We start from the raw sequence: 24,278 nt of genomic DNA, 5'->3' as shown, positions 1-24,278 counted from the left end.
CCTCCCCATGGGATCCAGCTGCAGCTGCTGCCTCTGGCCACCAGAGGGTCTTCCCTTTTGATTGGATCCAGTTTAGAAGTGTAGCTACCGAGAGAGCTTCCTGACACGCTGTCATTCCATCCACTTGCCCGTCCGTCCCTGCTCTCTGGGTCTCTCTCCAGCCTCCTCCAGTCACCCCGAGAGATCGGCCTCTTTCCTTCCTCGCGGGGGCACGGGAACGATTGGCATAGTAGGGGAGCCGAGAGCCACTGAACCCAACTCTACACCCTAGCTATAATGGAAAGCACTTCCAGCCAGGGAGTGCTGCAGCACCCTCCCCCTACAGTACCTGTGCTCCTTGATCATCCCTTGAGCCGCTTCCTTTCCTTCCTCGGTTCTCTGTCCAGCCCGTCCCCTTCCTCTCTTTCTCCCCCGTCCTGGCCCCCTCCATTTTCCTGCCTTCTCATCTCTGCTCTCCTCTCCCGCTGCCCCCGTTGGTGATTCATACCACGGCTGTGCAGTGCAGCTCCTCGGCGTTGGCTGGGCCCAGCCCTCGCACTGCTGCAGTCTGAATAGAAAATGAGCGTTGGAACCGGGATGCTCTGGGCAGATGGAAGCGTGTGACAAGCCGCATCTTCCTCCCTCGCTCAGGGGGCGGACGGCGCGGGAGCCGGGCCCGCTCCAGCAATCGCTCCTTTGCCCCCTCCTCTTGGCGTGTGCCTGTGACTGGGGGAGGGGGAGGGAGTGCATTGCCGGGGGGGGGGCTCCCGCCGCTCGCCCCTGTGCACTTGCTCTGGGTGCCTCTCGCCGGGTCACTCGTTCCTCTGTCCTGCTCCGTGTCTCCCTCCTCCCGGCTCCCCTCCCGCCAACGCCCTGAGCCCGGGCTGGACGGCCTCGCGCCACATTCCCGCCTGCTGGGTGCCGGCTCGGCCTCTGGCAGCTGCCCCGCTCCCCGCACCTGTCCCCGTGTCCCTCGCTGCCTCTGTCCGCCTCTCGCAGCCTCAACAAGGCCCCGCCCTGGCAGCGCGCCTCTCCATCGCGCCCTTTGTCTGCCGCCGGGCTGCGAAAGGCTGCTCGCTGCCCCGCCCCGCCGTCCCAGGCCAGGCAGCCTCTCCGGCCGGCTGCCAGCGGGTGGGTGTGTGCGGGCGCCGCGCGGGCTCCTGCTTCCCTCTTGCAGCCTCCTGCAGCCGCGGCGCGGGCTCAGCCAATGGCAGCCCCGCGCCCGGGACCTGAGCTGTTTACCCAATCTCAGCCCGCCGCCTCCGCCTCCGCCTCCGAAGATCCCGTTAGCATCCAAGCCTGGCAGAGCGAGCGAGCGAGAGCGGCGAGAGAGGAAGGGGCGCAGCGGGAGAAGGGGCAGCCGGAGAGGCGGCCGCGCTGGGGCCAGCGAGGTGTGGCTGGTTAGCGCATCTTGGCCGGAGGGGCTGGCCCGGAGCATCTCCTGCATCCGTCCGTGCCTCTGCGGGCCGGGTGCGGCGCGCTCACCACGGACCATGCCCCATCGCCGGCCCCGGCTGGGCCACACTGGTCATTCCCCATAACTGGCGCTCTCCCACCCCACGCCCTGCCCCCCACCTGGGCCCACGTCCCCCCTCCTCCCTGCTGCGGCTGCTGCCTCCTCCGCGGGGACCTGCTGGAGTGATGGGCTGCATAGGATCCAGGACTGTAGGTGAGGAGCCGGGGAGTGGGGGGCAGGCGGCTCCAGGCAGGGCTCTCGGGCTGCTTTCCCCTTCGCACCGAGCGCGCCTCCCGGGCGGCAGCAGGATGGGCAGGCAAAGGACTTTTCTCCCCCGGCCTCTCCCCCGCCTGCCGCCAGTCTCTGGGGCTAGCGAGACCCGGCGCCCCATTGGGCGTGCACGGGGTTTTGCCGGGCGTCGTGCGCTCGCTGCTGCGGGGCGCGCCCCCGCGGTGCGGCTGGGGGCTGCCGGGGAGCGAGGCGTGCTGTCCCGTGGAGCGGCCGGCCGGGGAGAGTATGTGCGGGGCACCCGAGGAGCGGGGCTGAGCGGGCGGGCGCTGGCCTATGAGCCGGGCTGTCTCGGGCGCCTTGCGCAGCGCTCCCAGCACGCCAAGGGGACCCGAGAGCGGCCGGAGGCGGTGGATGGACAGCAGTGCACCGGGCTCTCCAGCGGCAGCGGGGGGGGAGCTCCTTGCGGAGGGGGGGAGGGTCTGTCTCTGGGCCCTGGATGAGGGGCCAGCCGCACCTCCTCCTCTGGGAGGGTTATTGTTATTGTCGGGCTATCCAGCTCACTGCAGTGAGAGCTGCACATTCCCCCCGCCCCGCTACCCACGCCTCAGCGAGAATAACAACATCCAGCAGCCCTCCCACCGCACAGGGGCAAGCCACCAGGGCAGCCCCCTCTGCTCGCACTTCGCAACCTCTTTAACAGCCCTCCTGCTAGCCTGGGAGCCCCTCGCTCACCACACACATATGCACACACAGCCCAAGCAGAGCTGCCTGTAGCTCATAGGCTGGTCTGGCCAACAGGAGTGGGTGCACTAAGAGATATGACCTCACCCACCTAGTCTCTCACACCTCCCCTGGGACACTTTCTGCCCCTGGAGCCTGTATACTCTTCTCTGCAGCACACACTCTCACATACCCATCTATCTCCTCCAGCTCACTAGAACCTCCCACCCAAGATCTTTCCCGAACTACACAAACCCTCTGAGAGCAAAGCCAATCACCCAAGGAGGTGGGGACCTTGAACTACTTCCCCTCAAAAAAACTCACCAAGGGGAGATGAATTAAAGATAGGTGTTCCTCTCCCTGTGACACCTGTGCATGATCAGAGCATGAGAAACCCAGCTTTCCCCTGCTGCCCAGCACCTCTCCCTGCCCCTACACATGAAGAGAATGCTCCTGGGAACTTCGTCTCCTTGGGTCACCAATTTACTCTCAGAGTAACAAACATACACTCCTACTGAAAGATCTCTCACCCGGTTCATCTCCACATCCAAGAAGGTGGGAGAGGAAGGGTCCTTTCTAATATCTCACAACAACAGAGAACACCAGACACTTCCTCAAAGATGCATCTTACCCTTGATGGCCCCTGGACCCCTGATGACACCTTTCCCTGTAGCAAATCAGCCACGCTGTCCTCTGCTCTCCCATACTGTCCGAGAAGGGTGCCCAGCACATTATTTATCCTGTCATGTGGTCTTATCAGTGTGGTTTCTGAATTAAAGGTATCTGACCCCCTTCCCACCACACTCTCATACCCCCATCAGAAAATAATAAACATCTTCATGACTCCCACTCCCAGTTGGCTAGAACTCCACTGAGCTGCTCATCCTTATCCACACAAGTGTTTTTTAAAACATAGGATACATTTTGGTGACTGGAGTTCTGCATTCCACATTGCACAGTCTGTGCGATTGGTCACCTGCTGTAATGGTGTGTGGGGGTTCCCCCGATCCTGCAGCCCCATAGCAGCAAGAACAGATTCCGCCATACAGTAGAATAGAGGGGGTTTATTGCTCCTCCAGGATACAGCACAGCATAGACATGATGTGGTTACAGGAGTCAGGGCCTGGATGCTTCAGACCCCTTAGGTTGGGGGGGAGGTCTATCACCCCCCCCTCAACCCTCAGCATTCAGCTTAGTCTGTACCCTTCATGTTTTTCCAGCCAGAAACTGCCTCACTCCCAGACCCTGCCCCCCAGCCAGGTGTTCGTCTCCGCTTCCCTTCCTTTGTCTCTCTCCCTAGGAAGAGCAGTGTTATCTGCTCATGCTGGGACTAGGTTTCTGGGCCAAAACACATGTGGGTTAGCCAGTGGGAATAACACATCACAGCGCAGGGGAACCCCTGGTTACAGAGCAGACAGCACCCCCACTACATCGCACCTGCATTTGCAGGTAATGATTTGTCGACATGATCATTTAGGTGACTAAATGTCCATCAGTCCACCTGGTGTTGGTGACTAATTGCAACTTGCACGTGCACCTATACCATACCTTTTAAAAACCTGGTATATCCCATATATATCCCAAATATCCTAAGGTCTTGTTGGGGTTGTTGGACCTAGTGTAATGTCCTGGCATTGTATATATTTGAGGGATATTACCCTACTGTTGTTGGGCCCACAAAGCAAATGTGAGACCTATTAATACTGTTAGCTGAAGGAATTTGTCTTTAGCTCCTTAAGACAGAGACCCATGGTTTGGAAGCTGTAGAACCAGTGTTCTTGTTCTAGTGTGTGAGAGAGAGATCTGCCTAATAATTATGTCTAGTTCCTGTGCTCACTGTTCCCAGCTCTGGCTCATCAGTGACCATCTCTCAGGGTGGGGAACCTTTTTTGTGTCAGAGGCCATTGACACACATAAAAATCAGTTGGGGGGCTACACACAAGTAAGAAGCGAAAATACCCCACCCCACCCCTCATGGAGCTGGCTTCCATGGGAGGAGGAGAAAAAAAATGTTCTCACAGATGTGGCCCCCAACTGAGAAGCAGGGAAAAAAAAGACACTCACGTCACTCTCCTCAAGCTCCAGCCCTGGGTGAGGAGGAGGCTCTGAGGCTTAGGGCTTACACACAGGGCCAGATTAACTCTTCTGGGGACCCAAGGCTAGTAGATTGAGGGGCACCCTCCTATGGGGACAAAAATGAGGGGTTTAATGTGCAGGAGGTAGCTGTCAGGGTTGAGGGTGCAGGGTCTGGGTGGAAGGTAGGCTGCTGGAGCAGGCTGGGGGTAGAGCTGTTGGGTCTGGATGGAAGGGAAGGTAGAGGAGCAGGGTTGGTGGGGTCTGGGCATGAGGGAGTGTACAGGACCTAAGCAAGAGGGGATGCAGGGATGGCATGAGGTACGGGGTCTGGGAGGAAGGTGATACAGGAGCAGGCTGGGAGTGGGAGTGCAGGGTCTGGGCAGAAGAGGGGAGCAGGAGTGGGGTGAGAGTGGGTGTGTGGGGTCTGGGCAGGAGGGTGCAGAGGTGGGGATGTAGATTCTGGGTGGAAGGGTGCAAGAGCAGGGTGGAGGTGCAGGGTTTGGGCAGGAGACGTGAAAGAGTGGGTTGGGGTGCAGATGCAGGGCTGGTTGAGAAGGGGGTACAGGAGTGGGATGGTGGGCTGGGGCTGTGGTGTCTGGATAGAAGGGGGTGCAGGAGCAAACTGGGAGTGGAGGTGCAGGGCCTGGGAGGGAGGGAGAGTGTGGGGGCAAGGCAGTGTTTTCCCCAGGAATTGAAACTAGAGGGGTATTCAAATTTACAGGGTGTGTGTGTGTCAGGGCCGATGAGGGGTGAGACCGTAAGGGTGAAGGAGGGCTGTATGGCACTGCAGTAAAACTGAAAAATGTTTCATGACCATTTTATTAGATTTAAGCCATGTTTTAAAAATCACACAAGCTAAAGTGGCTACTCAAGCCTTCTATGAAGCACTACATCTACATCCTTCTTGGTTTCTTGTTATAATTTTGCACAACTCTGTTAATGAACTTCTCGAATGCAATGCGTTCATCTTTAGTGGCTTCTTGTGTGTCCGGTAGGGCCATTCCTTCAATTGATATGCTCATTAGTTCATTCACATGATCAGGCAGAAGGTGACTTCTTTCAGAACACAATTCTATTCAACGATGAAAAAGAATGCTCAGCTGTAGCTGTTGTGACTGGGAGGAGCAAGAGATGAATTCCTACTTCTTTCATCCCAGGAAACATAGCACAAAGATCCGGTTGAGCCACTAGTGATGATTTAAAAAAAAGAAGTTGAAGTCAAATCTTCATTCATTCGTCGTATGATATTCCACTCTGTTCAAAATTCTCTTTTCTGTCTTGAGCAGATCGCAGCCCCATTGCTGGTAGCGCCTCACTCCACTCAACTGTAGATGTTTTATAGGACAGGCACCTGTAAAAGCTACGTAGAGGTTGAGTGGAATCTAGAAGTTGCTGTTGTAGATTTTTAAGAATCAAGTCTGTGTACTTTCAGTTGTCTTAACAAACACTTCTTGTCCTCTTCACTTAAGGATTCAATATAAATGCCTTCATTAGTCAACTTCTGGACTGAAATCTTTGCTTCTTCCAGTACTTTTTCAATGGATAGCTCTCTGATTGATCCAAATGTAGCTTCTATTGCTGGACAAAGATCTACTATTGTTGTAGCAGATGCCTGGACGGCATTGTTTAATGACCCAAGTGGTTTCAACAGTAGATTTACGAGAGAGATAATGGCAATAGTCTTCTCTGAAGGTAGTAGCAAAAGCAGGGGCGGCCCGTGAGCCTAGGCAAACTAGGCAGTTGCCTAGGGCACCGCCGGCCCTGGAGCCCGATGATGATGTCACGGGGCACCGGGGTTATGGGGCACGGGGCACGGGGCAACGTGATTATGTCACGGCCATTGATGGCCGTGCAGGCAGGGCCGCAGCCGGCCTCAGACCACTCCTGAGCAAAAGTAATCCACCAGCCTCACTACTTAGATCCATCCCATCTTGGTAGATACTTTCCAAAGCCAGTAATAATGGCTGGAGTAATCTTTCACTATTGCACTGCATACTTCTAGCCAGTCAATTAAGTTTCTTGCAGAAAGATAGTGAGCATTTGCTGGTCTTGTTCAGAACCAGTGTTCAACTTCAGGATGAACAAGTGACAACGCACTTAACATTGGCCACCAGATTGTGGTGTGTGGTATCTCTTGCTTAAATAAAAAGTATGATGCTACAGCCATGTTTGTTTGCATGAACTGTGCTGTGTCTCCAGCATTCTTAACAGCCTCATTAAGTACTTCTAAAACTGGCTTTGAAAGTGGGCTTATAAGGCTTTCTGCATGTTGATGCAGTCCAGAGGCCTGGTGTTTTGCTCCCTTTTCACGTAGTTTGTCAGCATCGGCTTTGCTGAACGGTCTGACAAACCAAGCTCCTCCTCTTTTACTGGTTACAGCATTGGAAAGCTTTCCTTCTTCTTAAGCTTTTTTGCAAGAGGTGCACCAGTAGCCATCTTTTGTAACTTCAATAAATGGGAACACTTTGATCGACAAACATCGGGAACTGCCTTTAGGTTTTGGAGACACTGTTTCTTCAGTAGGTAGCTGTATTTGTGCTTTGGGCTGATCAGATATAGATACACCACTTGACCCTTCAGATGACATGTTGATATATTCTTGGTTCTTGATGTGTTCTTCACCTTGGTTAGTTTGAGGCCTTTGAGTGGAAAAATTGTTGTATTGTTTCTTGTCGTTTCATTTTCACTTTGACCTGCAACGTATAAAAGAGATATGAATACATTAAATGTTTTGTTAGGATAATGCAAATTTAACATAAGGATAATGCAAAATACACCAAAACACATAACAGAAAATATCATATTGCCTCTATATAAATCCATGGTACATGCACACCTTGAATACTGTGTGCAGATCTGGTCACCTCATCCCAAAAAAGATATATTCAAATTGGAAAAGGTATAGAGATGGGCAACTAAAATGATTAGGGGTATGAAACAGGATGAGAGATTAAAATGACTGGGAATTTTCATCTTAGAAAAGAGATGACTAAGGGGGGATTATGATGGAGAGGTCTATAAAATCCTGAGTGGTGTGAAGAAAGTGAATAAGGAAATGTTATTTAATCCTTCACATAACAGAAGAACTAGCAGTCACCCAATGAAATTAATAGGCAGCAGGTTTTTAAAAAACAAAAGGAAGTACTTCTTCACACAACATAAAGTCAACCCGTGGAACTCTTTGCCAGGGGTTGCTGTGAAGACCAAAACTATAACAGGATTAAAAAAAGAACTAGATAAATTCCTGGAGAATAGGTCCATCAGTGGCTATTAACCAGGATGGGGAGAGATGCAATACCATGCTGTAAGTGTCCCTAGCTTGTTGCCAGAAGCTGGGAATGGGCAACAGGGGATGGATCACTTGATTACCTGTTCTGTTTATTCCCTCTGAAGCACCTGGCCTTGACCACTGTTGGAAGACAGGATTCCAGGCTATATGAACCACTGGTCTGACCCAGTATGACCATTCTTATGTAAAAATTAATTATAATAATAAAAATGTTTAGTACAGACACTACCCCACATAATGGCCTTTCAAGATAGCAACGATGTGAGATAACAACCTTGGCAAATAATGCATTTTAAAAATCTTGGTCTACTAGGAAACACATTTATATAAGTTTCCATTCCCAGTCACAAATCTAGCATTCTGGAGCAAAGTCATTAAAATATAGTCCAACAAACAAATGTTTAACGTGCCCTTCATTTTTCCCCTCCACTTCACCCCACACACTGGTGTTGTCCTTGGTCAGTAGAGACTCAGAGTTCAGAGGTGCTTTCACGTGAGTACACCTCCCAGGTGGGGGGCAAGAAGGCACCTTGCTTGTTCCTCCAGCTGCTCACTGTTCGCTCTGGCCACTGTTGTTCATTGTGCCACCGTTCACTCCATCGCTCTGTTGCCAATGGCCCTGCGCTGTCACCTTCTGCTGCCACCTGCCACTGTGACCTCTGTGAGTTGGTCTCTTGAGATTCCACCCAACTCTCAGTGATTTCAGCTGAGCTCTCAGTGGGGGAACCTCACTGCTAGTGCAGTCTGAGCTGTCTCTTACATAAAAACACTGTACCCACAGGAACACTGTCCCCACAGCAGGACTAAGCACTTAGACCTGATTATCAGTGATTTCAGCTGTAGTGGTCACTTAACAAAACAAAATACTATATATGGAGCCTAATCAGCTCTGTCTTTAAACAATGGAGGGGGCAAGTCAAATAGTATTTGTGACTCAGACAGATAATCAAGCAAACACCTGTCCCCACCTCTCTTGATGCCTTCAATCAGTACAGGTTAAGTACAGTTCTACTGCCCTTTACTCATACAATAAGAACAACATTTCATTCCTCTCCCCCTACACATTTAAGTGATTTGTAACCCAACCCCAGCCAAAATCTATTACTTGGGCAACACAGCTCTGTTTGCGGGATACCTAGGTAGATTAGGTGTGAATGTAAATACAATCTGGTCCTGAAGCCTTTCCCCAGCTCATCACTTGCTGTCAGGGAGAGCTCATTTTGACTTTGCTTACAAATCATAATGTGAAATTATTAGGTTGGCCAACATCACCAAAATGAATGCACTGATTGTCATAAAAAACAACAGCTATATAAGGAAGCTAGTCTATGTTCATACTTTTCTAATCTATTATGCTTTTTCAGATACACATCTTAACACACACTGGATATGCTTTTAAAATGTGTATTCATGTTTCAATTTCAATTCAAATTTCCAAACAATCACTAAATTGGCATGTAACTAGTTCACAAAACTGGGGGAGGGAGGGTGTTGGGGAAATTCAGGGGGGTATACACCCCCATGGGGGGGGTGTAGGGAAATCCCTGGGGCAAGGGATGGGGGCACAAGTGGCTCTATGTGCTGCAGGGGTGTGTGCCTGCAGGGAGGAGTGCTGTCTTGGAGTGCACAGAACTGCTTCCTCCCCCCTTGCCAGGCAGTGACCCAGTTTGTCTTGACTGGGTCTGCAAGGGTTGGTGCTCCAGCTACGGCACCCCCTGTGTTCTCACACTGTTTGCTGGGAGGTATCCAGCTCCAAGCCCCATGGACCAGATCAAGGGAAGCCATTGGCTGGATCCAGCCACTGAGCTGTAGGTTCCCCACTCCTGCCATTTGTCCCAGGAGTGCTCGGTTAAGGAGGTAGAGATTGTGCAGAGATGGTGGGAATAGTAGGGAAGTTTGTCTGGAGGAATTCTGCTTCAAGTGGAGAATCTGTGCTATACAATTTTCTAGGCTGTCATTCTGAGGCTTCCTTAGGACTATGAGGATGGCCGATGTAGGAAATTAATGTCTTTAAATACCAAGATGGAGAGGTATAGGCCTCTGAGTTCCAAGACATGGTGGTGAACTCAGCTCCCAACACGATATGTATCACTGAGATATTTTGATTAAAAAAGTAAATGATATAAAATTAACATGGTGTATGTTAAATGGATTAAGGTTAACTGTTAGTACTCAAATGTGAACAAGGAATCATCATTGAGTGGGTGTGTTTCTAGTGGGGTCCTGCTGGATCAGTTCTTAATTCTATGCTATTTAACATTTTTACCCATGACCTGGAAGAAAACATACAAAATTGTCAGAGAAAGTTTGCAGATAGCACAAAAATTGGGGAAGTAGTAAATTACGAAATAAGCAGATCACTGGTTCACTTGGTAAGCTGTCTGCAAGCAAACTATATGCATTTTGATATGGCTAAATGTAAATGTATAAATTGAAGAACAAAATATGTAGATCATAATTACAGGAATCTAATTTGGGAATTGACTCTGAAAATAATTTGGGGGTCCTGATTTAAGGATCAGCTGAATATGCACTTTCAGCACAACTCCGTGGTCAAAAGGGCAAATACAATCCTGGAGTGTATGAACAGGTATTTCAAGTAGAAGTAGAGAGGTTATTTTTCTTATGTATTTGGCACTGAAATAACATTTGTTGGACTAATTTGTCCAGTTCTGGTGTCCACAATTGAAGGAAAATGTGGATACATTGTAGAGGATTCAGAGAAGAGCCAGGAGAATAATGAAGGATTGGATAACATCCCTTCAAAAGACAGAGTCAGGGAGCTTAATCTATTTATCTTAAAGAGAAAGCTAAAGGGGTGAGTTGATTACCATCTATAAGTATGAATATAGGGAATAAATATTTGATAATGGGCTCTTCAGTCTAGCATAGAATGTTATATCATGATTCAATGTTTGGAAGTCAAAGCTAGAAATAGAGACTGGAAATAAGGTATACATTTTCAACTGAGAGAGCATTTATCCAGTGGAACAACAAGGGTTATGTTGGGTTCTTTGTCATTTAGGGTACGTCTACACTGCAACACTATTTCGAAATAGCTAGTACTTTTCCGAAATAATTTAGTCCGCCTCTACACAGCAGGCAGTTATTTCAGAATAGTGTCAAAATACCGTGAAGCTGGAGGACTTCTTATTCCGACTCCTGTAATCCTCCTTATATGCAGAATAAGGAAAGTTGGAGGAAGAGTGCTCTATTTAGACATAAGTGCTATGTGGATGCTCCCTATATCAAAATAAGCTATTTTGAAATAAGATATGCAATTGATGTAGCTCAGTTTGCATAGCTTATTTCGAGTTAAGCCCTGAAATGTAGATGCACCCTTATAATTTTAAAATCAAGATTGGATGTTTGTGTAAAAGATCTGCTCTAGGAATTTTTTGAGGGCAGTTCTGGTGCCTATGTTATACCAGAGGGCTAGATGATCACAACGGTCCCTTGTGGCCTTGGAATCTGTTCATTTTGCTGGCTTGTTTCTTGCAGAAATGATTTAATATGTAGGTCTACATATTCCATTTGGTTGCAGGGCTAGAAGAGGAAGCAATGGTACTGTACTGATTACCTCTCTGAATTTGAATGGTTTTCAACTCAGGACATTACGGAAGCTAGTGATAGAAAAGACCTATTAAATCACATTTAGTCCCTCATATGCCACTGTTGGATTTTTCCTTAGGATTGTTCCAGGGCTTTGTCCATTCTAGTTTTAAGCAATGCAAGTGTTTCTCCTACATAATTATTTCTCATTTGTATTACCAAAGCCTCTAGGAGCCCTAGTCATGGATCAGGAACCCCATTGTGCTTGGTGCTGTACAAACACTGAGTAAAACATTTCCTGTCCTAGGAGGTTTGCAGTCTCCCTTGTGGAGATTATTCCACAGTCTGGTAGAGCTCACAATTAGCAAATATTTGCTGACATGCAGCCTGAAATATTCCTTTTTTGAATTTCATTACTCCTATTTATGTCCTTGTGGCAGACCTGGATTAGCTGGCTGCTGCACGCTGATGGAGGGAAGACATGCTGGGGCTTGGGTGAACTGCTTTCTTTTCTTTGGGTCAAGGAAAGCCCAAAAACTGCAGCATAATCAGGCAGGCATCTGGGGTCAATTGGAGCGTGCTAGAAGCTACAGGCTGATTAGACACCTATAGCCAATTAAGGCCTGTGGTGCTGCTTTAAAATGGCTCCCCCAGTCAAGGAAGGGGGAAGGAAAAGAGTGAAGGATAGGAAGTTCTGTGTGAGCGTGGGCTAGGATTACCAGGTAGCCCCCCCCCCCCCCCAAAAACTGGACATACTTGATTGTGGGTGGGGCTGGCCTGGAAGAAGGGAAGCAGAGCTGGTGAGGGTGGGGAGTGCAGAGGAGCTGGCCAGGGGAGATCAGGAAGAGGAACGGGCCAGAGGGAAGCAGAGCTGGGGACTGGGCAGGGGGCTGGCCGGGGAAGATAAGGAGGGGAAGTGAGGGAGAACCGGCCGGCCGGGAAGCGGGGTGGTGAGCATATCGGCCAGCGTGGAGTGGAACTGACCCGGGCACTTGCAGATTCCGGGGCGCTGCCTGTCCCGCACAGGCTCCCGGCGACGCACCAGCGAGAAGGAGGCTTCCCCTCCTCACACTCAACCGACTGAGGGCTCCCAGTAGCAATCGCGGCCCCGCCTCCAAGCTGGGACTCCTAGCTGGTCCCCTCCGCCCCCACCAGGCTTCCATCTGGTGCGCAGCTGGGAAAAAATCAGAAAATACCAGACACTGCACATGTCCGGTATTGTCTGATTCTTTTACCAGACAGAGCGCAAATATCAGACTGTCCGGTACAATACTGGGCACCTGGCAACCCTAGGGTGGGCGTAGGACTGACAAGCAGGTACCAAAGGAAAGGTGCTGGGGAGATTGTTTGGGGAAGTGGCCCAGGGAAAAGCTGCTAGGTCGAGAGTGGCAGTAACCTTGCCTTGTTGCCACTGCCTTGGGGACCCTGGGTTCCCTGCAACCTCCCCACAACATCTCAATCTCTGCCCCAAGAAGGGAGATCAGGACTCCAGAGGGGATTTTACCTCAAACTTATGAACTAGCCTGTGAGGAGTATGGCTCATCAGGCTGTTGCTCCTGCCTCTAGTAAAGAGAAAGAGGCCATGTTGAGGCTAACACTGTCCACCAGAAGCACGAGACCCCTTGTCCTAACTTATTACTCTCAGGAAAGACCTTCCTTGATGAGCCATTTGCTTCAGTAGCCAGGTGTCTGAGTTGAGTAAGACACCTTCACTGCTTTTTGAATTTTGGGGTACTATAAGCCTCTGTACTAAGGACAACTTCTGTTTGTCAGAGATGTTGTAGATATGACATCTTTCAGGCCGTGTAGCAAAGTAGACAGAATGGTCATAGTATTTATTATGTGTACTGTAGTAGTACTTAGGAGTCCTAGTCATGGACCAAGATTGTATCGTGCAAGGCATTGTACAGACACAGAACAAAAAGATTGTCCTATTGGAGCTCTTGCTTTTTTTTTTTAAATGAACCTGAATTTTGGGAAGCACAATGCCTCTCTCAAGTCTCTTAATACTTTAGGGCTTGTCTACATGGGGAAAAAAAGCCAGTAGAAGCTGGTGCAGAGCAGCCTTTCTACACTAAGGCTATGTCTACACTACAGGGTTTTTGCGCAAAAACCTGCAGAGCATCCACACATCAAGTGTGTTTTTCCACAAGTAAATTTACAGTAGATCAAAATAACAGAGGGGTTTTTGCAGTGTAGGTATTCCTCTTTCTTCGAGGAATAATTCCTTTTCGTGCAAGAGTTCTTGCGCAAAAAGGTGTGTCTTGATGGGCAACAGGGAGGTTTTGCACAAAAAGAGCCAATCAAAAAAAGCACAGGTGCCCTGGTGGCTATTCTGTTAATGGCAATCAGAGCTTTCTTGCAAGAGAGCATCCGTGAAGTTTGGATGCTCTCTTGCATAAGATGTTTTTGCAGAAGAACTCTTCTGCAAAAAGCTTCTTGCGCAAGAAGCCTTCAGTGTAGATGTAGCCTAACTGCATATGTGGACACACTTCCTGCACATGGAGAGTAACTGTGTGCACATTGGAAGTGCACTAAGCCAAACTGCTGGAGGGCAAACTACATGGGAATAAAAAAAAAAACCTTGGCTTGGGTCAACTGACTTGGGCTCATGGGACTCAGGCTTTGGGGCTGAAAAATTGCTGTGGAGACATTCAGGCTTGGACTGGAATCCAGGCTCTGGGCCATGGGGAGGGAAAAGGTCCCAGACCAGAACTCTTAACCTGAGCTCCACAAACCCAAGTCAGCTGACCTTAATCAGCTGCAGTCATGCTGTGGGCCTTCCATCCCTGCATAGACATAGCCTACATGTTCAGTAAGAAGGTCCACATGGTGAGTTAATGCAGCGTAGCTTGTGCACTTTAAAGTCACATCCTAGCTTATTGCACACTAACTTCCTATGCTGACAAGCCCTTAGTCTGGTAACACTCGCATATTGTTTTTAAACTTTGAACAAAAGATTACACTGATTTACTGGCTGTGAAAACTCCCACATTTACAACGTTGGGAATTGAAGATCTATACTGATCTGCTACCTTGTGACCAGTGGTTGTGCACCTGCTGGTGGTGTGATGGCTTCTATCGTGGCTGACACCAGGGACCCAGAACAGAAAGCATGAGTCTTGCCAGCTTAATCTATAATCGGGTTCCATAGGAGGGGCAGTAACAGCTTCATATACTGTATGGATTCGTCATAGTGGTTGGATACACCACACACAGAGGGTCTTCCAGACTGCTGCCAGAGCTTCTGTTTTTTAAAATATAAACATGGATTTTGGAGCACAGTTATGTTCCAACTTGAAGAAAAAAGGTAATTAAGCAGCTGCATATTCACACTGTACAAGGAACCCCATTTTGGGTCTACAGTTCAGACAATGAAAAATTAGTTGCCTTGATTATAGAGGTGGCAGACCATTGCCCTACAGAGGTGTGCAGTGTGGTGAAGAGGCAGATTCATCCAAGCTCCTCTTCTTGTGAAGCAGCCTTGTTGCTGATCAGTTTTCAAGCTTCTTCATGTCAGAGACTATGATGTGGGTGATCAGGACTTGTGGCTGGAGTAGGAGTCAGGCACCAGGAATAGGAGCCCAAGGTCAGAACAGAAGCCAGGAATCAGAACTGCAGGTCAGAACTGGGTTTTGTGGAGTAAGGAAAAATGGGTGCAGGGCTGGGAGTGAAGGCGGCAGGAGCAGGCGCTATCACGGCTATGGGGGAATGCTTAAAGCAGACACCAAACTACTGCTGCTGGGCTCAACAGTTGGTCTGCTGACTCTTCCCACTGTGGCTGTGTCTAGACTGCATCCCTTTTCCATAAAAGGGATGCAAATTAGACATATCACAATTGCAAATGAAGCAGGGATTTAAATCCCCGCTGCTTCATTAGCATAAAAATGGCTGCTGCTTTTTTCCGGCTTGGAGCTTTGCCAGAAAAGAAGCACCAGTCTAAACGCGGATCTTTCAGAAAATAAAGCCTTTTCGGAAAGATCTCTTATCCCTCATTTTAAGCACCGAGCTAGAAAAAAGCGGCAGCCATTTTTATGCTAATGAAGCAGGGGGGATTTAAATCCCCACTTCATTTGCAATTGCAATATGTCTAATTTGCATCCCTTTTCCGGAAAAGGGATGCAGTCTAGACACAGCCTGTCAGTATGGCCAATCAAGCAGCCTATTACATGCCAGCTGATCTAGTTAGTGCATCTAGAGATTGGTTTTACAGCAGGCCCTGAGTCCTGACACTTTTGTAGGAACAAGGCCAGTTCAGTCATGTTAAAGCCAATCTCCCTTGAGCCAGTTAGACCACTGTCCTTGTTGAAGGTGAAGGTTTCTCAGTGAGATCTTGGAAGCAATTAATTACTCTGCTTGATGAGTTTTGTAAAATCTAATGGCCATGCCAGTCTCCAATTGACTAAGGCAGGGTTGCCAACCTTTCCAAAGTGGTGCGCAAAGATTTAACTCTCCTATCCTGGGCCGTGCCGCTCTTCTGGGAAGGGAGGAGGGGCTCTCTCCACCACGTGCCCCTTGGTCTCCTGCCCTTGGCTCCACTCCATCTTTTGCTGTGGGGAGAGGAGCAGCATACACACACTTCCTTGCACTTGGGTGCAGGGTCTAGATGGGACATGGGGTACGGGAGCAGGCTGAGAGTAGGGTGTCAGAACAAAAAAAAGTAACAGGGTCTATTTATTGTGACAGTCACTCCCGTGTGGCAGCCAAACACTGGTCTGTACACAGAATACATTAATTAATTATCTCCATCTCCCTCTCCCCCTTCCCCCCATAGGGCACCTCCGCCTTTAAAGTGTAGCAACAACCCTAAAAAGTATCCAAAATAACTGAAATGTTTCATTTTGACTTCAAGCATAACACTTTGATTATGTTTTGATAAAAATCAAACAAATTTCACACAAAGTTATTTTGAATAAAAAAGGAATTGTTTTGTTTCAAAATGTTTTGTTTTGACATTTTTTACTTTAAAATGAAATTGACAAATTGTTTTGGTGTCACCTAAACTATTTTTTGCAGAAAAAAGTTTTAAAGAGTTTGAAGAGTTTTGCCCACCTCTGAGTACAGTAATACCATAGGTTCCTGAAAACTTTGTAGTGTCCCCTGTTATTGAGAAGTGATAGGACTTAGGTCTAGTCCACATTTAATGGTATGTCTACACTAGCCCTCTAGTTCGAACTAGGGAGGCTAATGTAGGCATTCAAAGTTGCAAATGAAGCCTGGGATTTAAATATCCCAGGCTTTATTTGCATGTTCCTGTCCAGTTGCCATTTTGAAATTCCACTAGCCCGAAGTAACTGCCGCTACATACGGCAGTGAAACAGCAATTTGAACTAAATCCTTAGTTCAAATTAACTGTTTGTCAGCCGACGGTCAGGGCAGTGTGTATGCATGTGTGCTATACACCCGAGACTTCAACTGCTGAGACCGGGGTCCCTTGCAGCAGGCAACCTGGAGGAGGTTGACGGGCGCCCCAATAAGTTTACAGGGAGAGCTTATTACACTGCAGATTTTAGCTGCTAGAATCTGTGATTCCTTCGCAGCGGGCAGCCTGGGGGAGGCTGGGAGGTGCCCCAACGGACCTGTCACCTGGGAGTGACACAAATCCAAACGCCCAAGCTCTCCCTATAACCTGTCCCTTATGACCGGCTGAAGTTCTTTTAAATTGTGCCTGGTTCTGTTACAGCAACTGAAGGAGTCAGGTTAAAGCTTAAACAGTTACAGGTTTATTGAGGAAGCTTATAAATCATATGGTTGCAATGGCTATTGTTCTATTTCTTAATTGCTAGAAAATATAGATCTTAAAAGTGGTTACAAAGAAGATAAAAGATAGAAAATAGAAATAATAGTACCAAGTAACAGCTTAATCTTTCTATGTGTACACTTAAGACAGAGGACCACATCCAGGTACAATTTTTTACCCCCTTCTGTGCCTCTCGACTCCAGCGTGTCAGGCCAGGGCCGGTCCCTCAATTCCTAGGAAAGATGAAAATAGGAGGTGGGCATCCCCATAGAACCTAGGGAGGTCAAACACCTAACCCGACCAGCAGGTAGAGGGTAGATTGACACTCAAAAGTGAGTGTGCTGCTGGACCCATCGTTATACCCATGGGGTCACGTATTTCTCTCTTATCTGTGATGCCAAATAGTGCTGATCCTTCTTTTGTGAGACCAGTTCTTACAAGGGAGTTGTGAACTTAATTTACACTTGTAAGAGAGATAACTAAATTGGAAGTACTGGGCATTCTTTTCTCAGTGGGAAATTCCTCTCCCAGGGACTGTGTGTTCGAATCAACATGGGTGCCAGCCGGGTACTTCTCACAGCCTCGAGGCCAACTTATTGCCTTAATCGCTCTCTCCTCATATCTATGTTTTCAGCTTCTCAGGATCAGATGAGCCAGCATAGACTATGCTGATTTTATTGCTCCTTCTCTGCCCTGTATGCTTCATGAACCTTAGAGAAGCAAGTAAGATGGATGATACGGGTGAAGAGGGGTCTGTCTGGCTACACTGTTACACCTCATTCCAGGAGGAGTAACAGTTAATTTGAACTAAGGATTTAGTTTGAATTGCCATTTCACTGCCGTGTGTAGCAGCAGTTACTTCAGGCTAGTGGAATTTCAAAATGGCGACCGGACGGGAACATGCAAATAAAGCCTGGGATATTTAAATCCCAGGCTTCATTTGCAACTTTGAATGCCTACATTAGCCTCCCTAGTTCAAACTAGGGGGCTAGTGTAGACATATCCTAAGTCAAGTTGACATATCCCTGAGCACTGGAGCGGTAAAATATTGCAGCCCTGAGTGAAGAGAGCTATGTTGACTTAACCTCTAGAAGAGACACAGCTAGGTCAACAGAAGAAAGCTTCTGTCATTGTGACTCAAAAAGATCCACATCTACATCAGTGATGGGCAACCAAGGCTAGTGAGTGGGCTGCAAGGTTGAAATTGAGTATGTGCACTAGCCATGGCCCCAAGAATAAGATTAAATACATGGCACTTGAGTCTCCTGTATTATGTCTGTTCAGCAAAAGGGATCCATTATAAGGGGCAATTTAAAATGCTGGCAAAAGTAACAAAGAAGTGGAGGGAGCACATGACTCTCACAATGTTGTATACAATCAGCATGCACCCCACATGTGCCTTTTCTTTAAATGTGTGTCATTTCTCAATCTGCTCCCTTCCACTACAGGCCATGCCTGCCCCTATTCCTTCCCTCAAGCCCCCACCTGGCCTCTTCCCTGCCTTCTCCCCTGAGTGGGCCTGTCCCTTCTCCTGCCCCTTCTTCCCAGCATTTCCTGATTCGCCCCCATTCCCACTCTTGCCTTCACTGCTAGAGCTTGAATGCCATGAATCAGCTGATCCATAGCATTCAGGCTGTGGGAGAGAGAGGTGCAGGTAGGTATGTCTGTGTGTGTGTGTGTGTGGGGGGGGGCTCCTAGCATGAGAGGGGCACAGGAGGGGAGGGGACAAGAGGGTGTGTGGGCTGGAACCCCAAGACACCATAGGTTGCCCACCACTGATCTATATTATGGGGTATCCTGACACATCTGCAGTCCTGTAGCTATGCTACTATAGTCCCAGTAGTATAGCATGGCCTCAAGTGTAATGAATATAATGGAGATTCTTAACTAATGGGTTGTCTTCACTGCAGTACTTAATTCAAATTACTGCATTCACACTAGCTTTGCTCAGGTGAGAGTGAATGCACTGCAAACCACTGGAGTTCTATGCAGTGTAATTATAGCCATGTTGGTCCAAGGATACTAGAGAGACAAGATGGGTGAGATCATATCTCTTTATTGGACCAAGTTCTGTTGGTGATAGACAAGCTCTTGAGCCACACAGAGCTCTTCTTCAACAGTTTGACTCAGCAGAGCTCAGCAGTTTGTCTCTCTCACCAAAAGACTTTGTTATTACCTCACCCACCTTGTGCTACTGGAGTTGAACTGACTGATTTGATTAGCAACATGGAGTGACTGGATTAGCAGAGTGATTGGACTAGCTACTGTGAATTGTACCTCAAGCTGTTCCATTCTTGCTGCACTGCTAGCCTGAGCATCAGCATCTCTCAGGCTTCAGCTCCCCACCAAGCTAGGCCAGGTAAGCTTGGGTGAAAAGCACTGCTTAACTCAAGCTAGAGATGTGTGCGTGGACATGAATCAAGTTAAGTGTATCTGTGCTGTGGTAACCCTTCTTCCATTCAGGGTGGGCAGCAACAAGGGCCAAGTTCAGCATTTAGGGATTCTCTTTCAACAATGCAAAACTGGTGCAACCTGCTGCCCAGTGACCTGGTACAGTTACGTAAGAGGCAATACTTCCCATATTGCAAGCAGAGTCTGAAAGGTGAGAAGTTGCCCAGCATTAATTTGGGAAAATTCTGCAAACGGGTTGTAAACATAAAATGATGAGCAAAAGATCTACCTTCTCTACCCCTCTTCCCCCTTAGTAAGTTGGGCAGTATCTTTATCCCTTAGGTTAAGTTCAAGCAACCAAAAATCCCTTTAACATGTCTGTCCCTTCTTTCCCTACTCACAGTTGTTGGTCTGGTCAGTGCAGGCCCAGAGGTCAAAGGTGCAGCAGAGTTCTGGGTGGAAGAGGGGTGTCATGGCTCCTTCCCCACTCTGGCATGGTAAATGCAGAAGTGGGGGCCAGCAAGTGTACCCCAAAGCCTTATCTATCAGGCTTTGGTATAAAACTTCCCCCAAAATCTTAAAAACCCTAGATCTTGGGAATAAAACTTCTGCTGCCACCACCCAAATGTGGATAAAGAAATCAGGGGAAAGATCATTTGGGAAATCTCACCCCTAAAATAAAAATCAAGGCACACAATTAACCAATGCCAGGTTAATAAAAAGAAAAGAAAGAACTTATTACAACAATATTCCTGTTGCAGGTATAATGACTAGATAGGAAGGTAACAAAATATACTCATGGAGAACTCCATGGGCCTAGAACTTAGTTACAAAGAAAAGCCAAAACATCTTTTAAACAGTGCCAGATCTCAGATCCCATACCCCATCCTTAAAACAATAAAACCTAACCTTTACCCTACTTACAGAAAATGAAGACTGGTGCCTTGGAGAGAGAGAGAGACATGCTTGTCCCTCTCAGTAGCTGCAGGGAACTCTCCCCCAGAGACAAAAGGGAGAAAAGAAAAACCCAAATTCCTTTGTCCCAGGTTGAAAGTCCCACCTACATTCCTACTGGTCACTCCACCTGGCTAGGTGTAGTTAACCCCTTAATCCCCAGGCTGCTGGCTAACCCTCATAATCATGACAAGGGGTTGAAGATGTTACCTTGGTCACTTCACTGTCTTTTAAAGCTGTCTGTGATTTCAGTTGTTAGTGGGGCATTGTATTTAATAAGAGACACTGTCTCAAAGTAGGTCTAATGCTTAGATGTAGGCAGTGCTTTTTTTGTGTATGGCTCGGAACGGTGTACCGTCACCTATTTTCCTAGCACACAGAAAAGGAATGGCATTTCCTCCATGCGTACTGGCACCTGTTTTCCTGGGGCGGCTCAGCTCCTGACGGAAGCCTTCTCAGGATGTGTGGCAGGTTTTTTTTGGCTCCCAGTGTGGCGTTTTGGCTCTTAAAGGGACCACAACAACTTTCTCCCAGAGTACCAGCACCTTTTTCTTACAAAAAAAGCACTGGATGTAGGAATCAGTGATTTCAGCTCTGCAGTGTGTAATAAAACTTGAGTCTAAATTAGCTCGTATTACACAATGGAGAGAGGAAAAGTCAAGTAGTGTCTGGGTCCCTTGCCAACAGGGGCAGCCCATGATCCTAGGCAGACTAGGCGGTTGCCTAGAGCGCCACTGGCCCAGGTGCCCAATGACGACGTGATTACATCATGGCACCCCGTGATTACATCACAGCCATTGACGGCTATGCAGGTGGGGGCGCCAATTGCACCTTCCGCTTGGGGTGCCAGCTGTTGCAGCCTGCCTCGGGCCGCTCCTGCTTGCCACTAGTTATAAATACCTGTTCCCACACTGGGCTTTTGAACCCATGTCCCCTGCCCATTGCGAGCCATTTCATTGTGAGGGGAGTCCCTCAGCTGGTGTGCCAAGTACAGTTTTGTTGCTCTTGATGCACACAACAAGAACAAGAATCCTTTTGTGCCCCTGCACCCAATAACAAAGTTACTTTTGATCAAACACCAGCAAAAAGTGATAATTTGGGCAAGCAGTCCCATTCTGCTGAACCCCTAGGCAAGGTGGGTGTGCCCATGTAAATCAGGTCAACTCCTGGAGTCCTGTTCCCCAGTTCATCACTTGATGTCAGGGGAGAGCTCACTCATGCCCTGTTTGCACTGTTTTCAGCTAATTAGGATGAGGGTGATTTAGTCTAGTGGTTGGAACAGGCATCAGGAACCAAGCTCTAGGATCAGAACTGGATTCTGGAGTCACAAGCCAAAATCAGGGGTCAACAGAGCCAAAGGTCAGGAATTGGAGTGAGCAGGGAAGGAGGGCAACAACTCACAGAGTCATGGATAAACAGGATTATGGGTTCACTCCAACACAGAGTCAATTAGGGATAATTTGTTTTATTAGTCTCACAACATCACTGCTACTACAGGCAGAGTGCACATCAGCAAGCACTACAGAGCAATGCATATAAGAGTAAACGGCACCTGGACGTAAATGCTTGCGTCCCTTCTACCGTGGGGTGTCCCATCCCTGATCCTTGCTTCAAAGGCCACAGTTGAAGTGGCTCTAGCTGGGGGAATCCAGGGCACCCTCTGAGGTCTGGATCCCTGGTGAAACTCACCAGGCACGGGACTCCATAAATTAGTTATATTACAGCTGTTTACCAGGTGTGTGCATACTGGCTTGTCAAGGAGTACACCCCTGGCATGGGGTACGCCCCCCCCTTCTAAAGTCTCATTGTCCCCATTCAGGCCCCTCAATCAGGGCATACACAGTACTCCCTCAGCCTCAATACAATGTCCCAGCCCCTCTATCAGGGCAGATACGGTTCCAGCAGTCTAGCCCTGGGAAAAGCCTCTCCCAGCTGGGGTTGATTCCCAGGGTGCAGAAAACGGTTGTAGGGGAACCTGGGTCCTCCCTCTCTACCAGGTCTCAGCCCAGGGCCCTTTAGGCAGGGACTATGGCTCCTATCTGCTTGGTGGGGAATCCAGCTGATACACACCAAGCTATGATGCAATCCCTTGCCCTGGGTTGCCCCAATAGTCTGTCTGCCTCGGCATCTGTCCTGACCAGGGCTGGTGCTGGGGTTGTAGGTGGTCTGGTCCCTCAGGCAGGGTTGGTTGCTGGCTTTAATCCCAGAGTCCAATACTGGCTCTCCCTCTGGCCTCAGCTGCTGCAGGAACACCAGGGTTGCTGTCTGTGCCCTTCTACCCTCTAGCTGCCTCCCTTTCTGGAGGGCTCCCTCTGCATTTATACTCTGGCTCTGCTGGGAGCAGGCCCAGAAGGGCTGGAAGGGCGGGGCTTTTTCAGCCAGCTGGGCCTGGGCTACTCGCAGCCCTTCCGTGCGGGGCCTGTTCGCCTGTCACATGGCTTAACACCATTCTTATCACTCTTATGAGCTGAGACTGAAGTCAAACTTGTTTACCTCTTAGTAGTTTCCCAGCTCAAGTGCATGGGTTAAAGCTGATAAGGGCCAGCTGCTGTTTGCGTTTACAGACTTCAAGACTGCTCTTAGGGTTGCCAGATGGCTGAAACAAAAATACCGAACACTTCCCCCACCCCCCAAAAAACCCAGGGAAACATTTTGTTGAAGTAGAAAAAAAAGGGGGGGGGGCAAAGTTGTTGAGGAAAAAAAACAAAACAAAAAAAACAACACACCTCCAAGAACCTGGATCACTGCTAGGTAGTCATTTAAAAAAAAAAAAAAAACAGACACACTTCATGAGGGGACGGAGGGGGAACTGGCCATGAAGGGAGTGGTGCTGGCCGGGAAGAGAGGGGCCTGGAAACAGCTATGGGGGGGGGGGGCAATGGGGCTGACCGGGAGAGATGGGGGGGCCAACGGGAAACAGGGCTGGTCGTGGGGGGGGTCGGGCAGAATGGGACTGGCCGCGGGATATCGGGGGAGGGGGGGGCAGGGCTGGCCGGGAGTAAGGGGGAGCTGGAAGCACAGCTGGGGGGGATCTGGGGCTGTGAGTGTGGCCGGAAGAAAGGGGGGGCGGGAAGCAGAGCTGGCGGGGGTGGGGTGCTGTGGCGTTGGCCGGGGAGATCAGAAAGAGGAATGGGTCAGCGGGAAGCAGAGGCCGGCTGGGAGGAAGGGGGAGCAGGAAGCACAGCTGGCGAGGGGGGGGTGCAGCGGTGCTGGCCGGGAAGAAGGGTGGGTGAGAAGCAGAGCTGGCGGGGGCGGGGAGAGGTGCAGTGGCGCTGGCTGGGGGAGATCAGGAAGAGGAATGGGAAGCAGAGCTGGGCTGGGGGTTGGGGGCCGCGGGGCTGGCCGGGGAAGATCAGGAGGGGGAGTGGGGGAGAACCTGCTGGCTGGGAAGGGTGGGTGAGCAAATCGGCTGGTGGGGAGCGGGACTGATGTGGGCACTTGCTGCCTGTCCCGCGCAGGCTCCAAGTGATGCACGAGCAAGGAGGAGCCTTCCCCTCCTCCTCACACTCAACCGACTGAGGGCTCCCAGCGGCAATCGCGGCCCCACCTCCCAGCCGCTTCCCGCACCCCCGCCAGGCTTCTGTCTGATGCGCAGCAGGAAAAATCAGAAAATACTGGACATTGCACTGTGCGGTATTTTCTGATTTTTTTACCGGACAGAGCGCACAAATACAATACACCTGGCAACCCTAGCTGTGCTAGGCTGTGTACAGCAAGGATGGAAACTTCCATCCCAGCCTGCTGAGCCGCAGGCACCACATATTGCTTCTTATATGACAGAAGGGTTTGAGGACTGTATAGAGGCAAGTCTGGGTGCAAGGCAGGGGCAGCAGAAACAAGGTAACGTAGGAGCACATACAGTGGTGAACATGAGCACTGGGTGGCCAACA

The 24,278-nt window shown here is 49.2% G+C and overlaps 1 protein-coding gene across 1 annotated transcript in view; it reads left to right on the top strand.

Moving 5' to 3' along the window:
• Window positions 1-450: 450 nt before the first annotated feature.
• The window catches only part of FAM131B (family with sequence similarity 131 member B), a 78,896-nt gene continuing 55,068 nt past the window's right edge, over window positions 451-24,278 (top strand). Inside the window, exon 1 of the mRNA XM_075903493.1 lies at window positions 451-1,648. Within this exon, the coding sequence (XP_075759608.1) occupies window positions 1,621-1,648 (28 nt within the window). The 5' untranslated portion in view covers window positions 451-1,620. The remainder of the gene's footprint in view (window positions 1,649-24,278) is intronic.

Source organism: Pelodiscus sinensis, chromosome 1, assembly GCF_049634645.1.
Source record: "Pelodiscus sinensis isolate JC-2024 chromosome 1, ASM4963464v1, whole genome shotgun sequence".
Lineage (NCBI taxonomy): Eukaryota > Metazoa > Chordata > Testudines > Trionychidae > Pelodiscus > Pelodiscus sinensis.
Note: the sequence above shows the minus strand (reverse complement) of the source record. Positions and strands in the feature narration are given on the sequence as shown.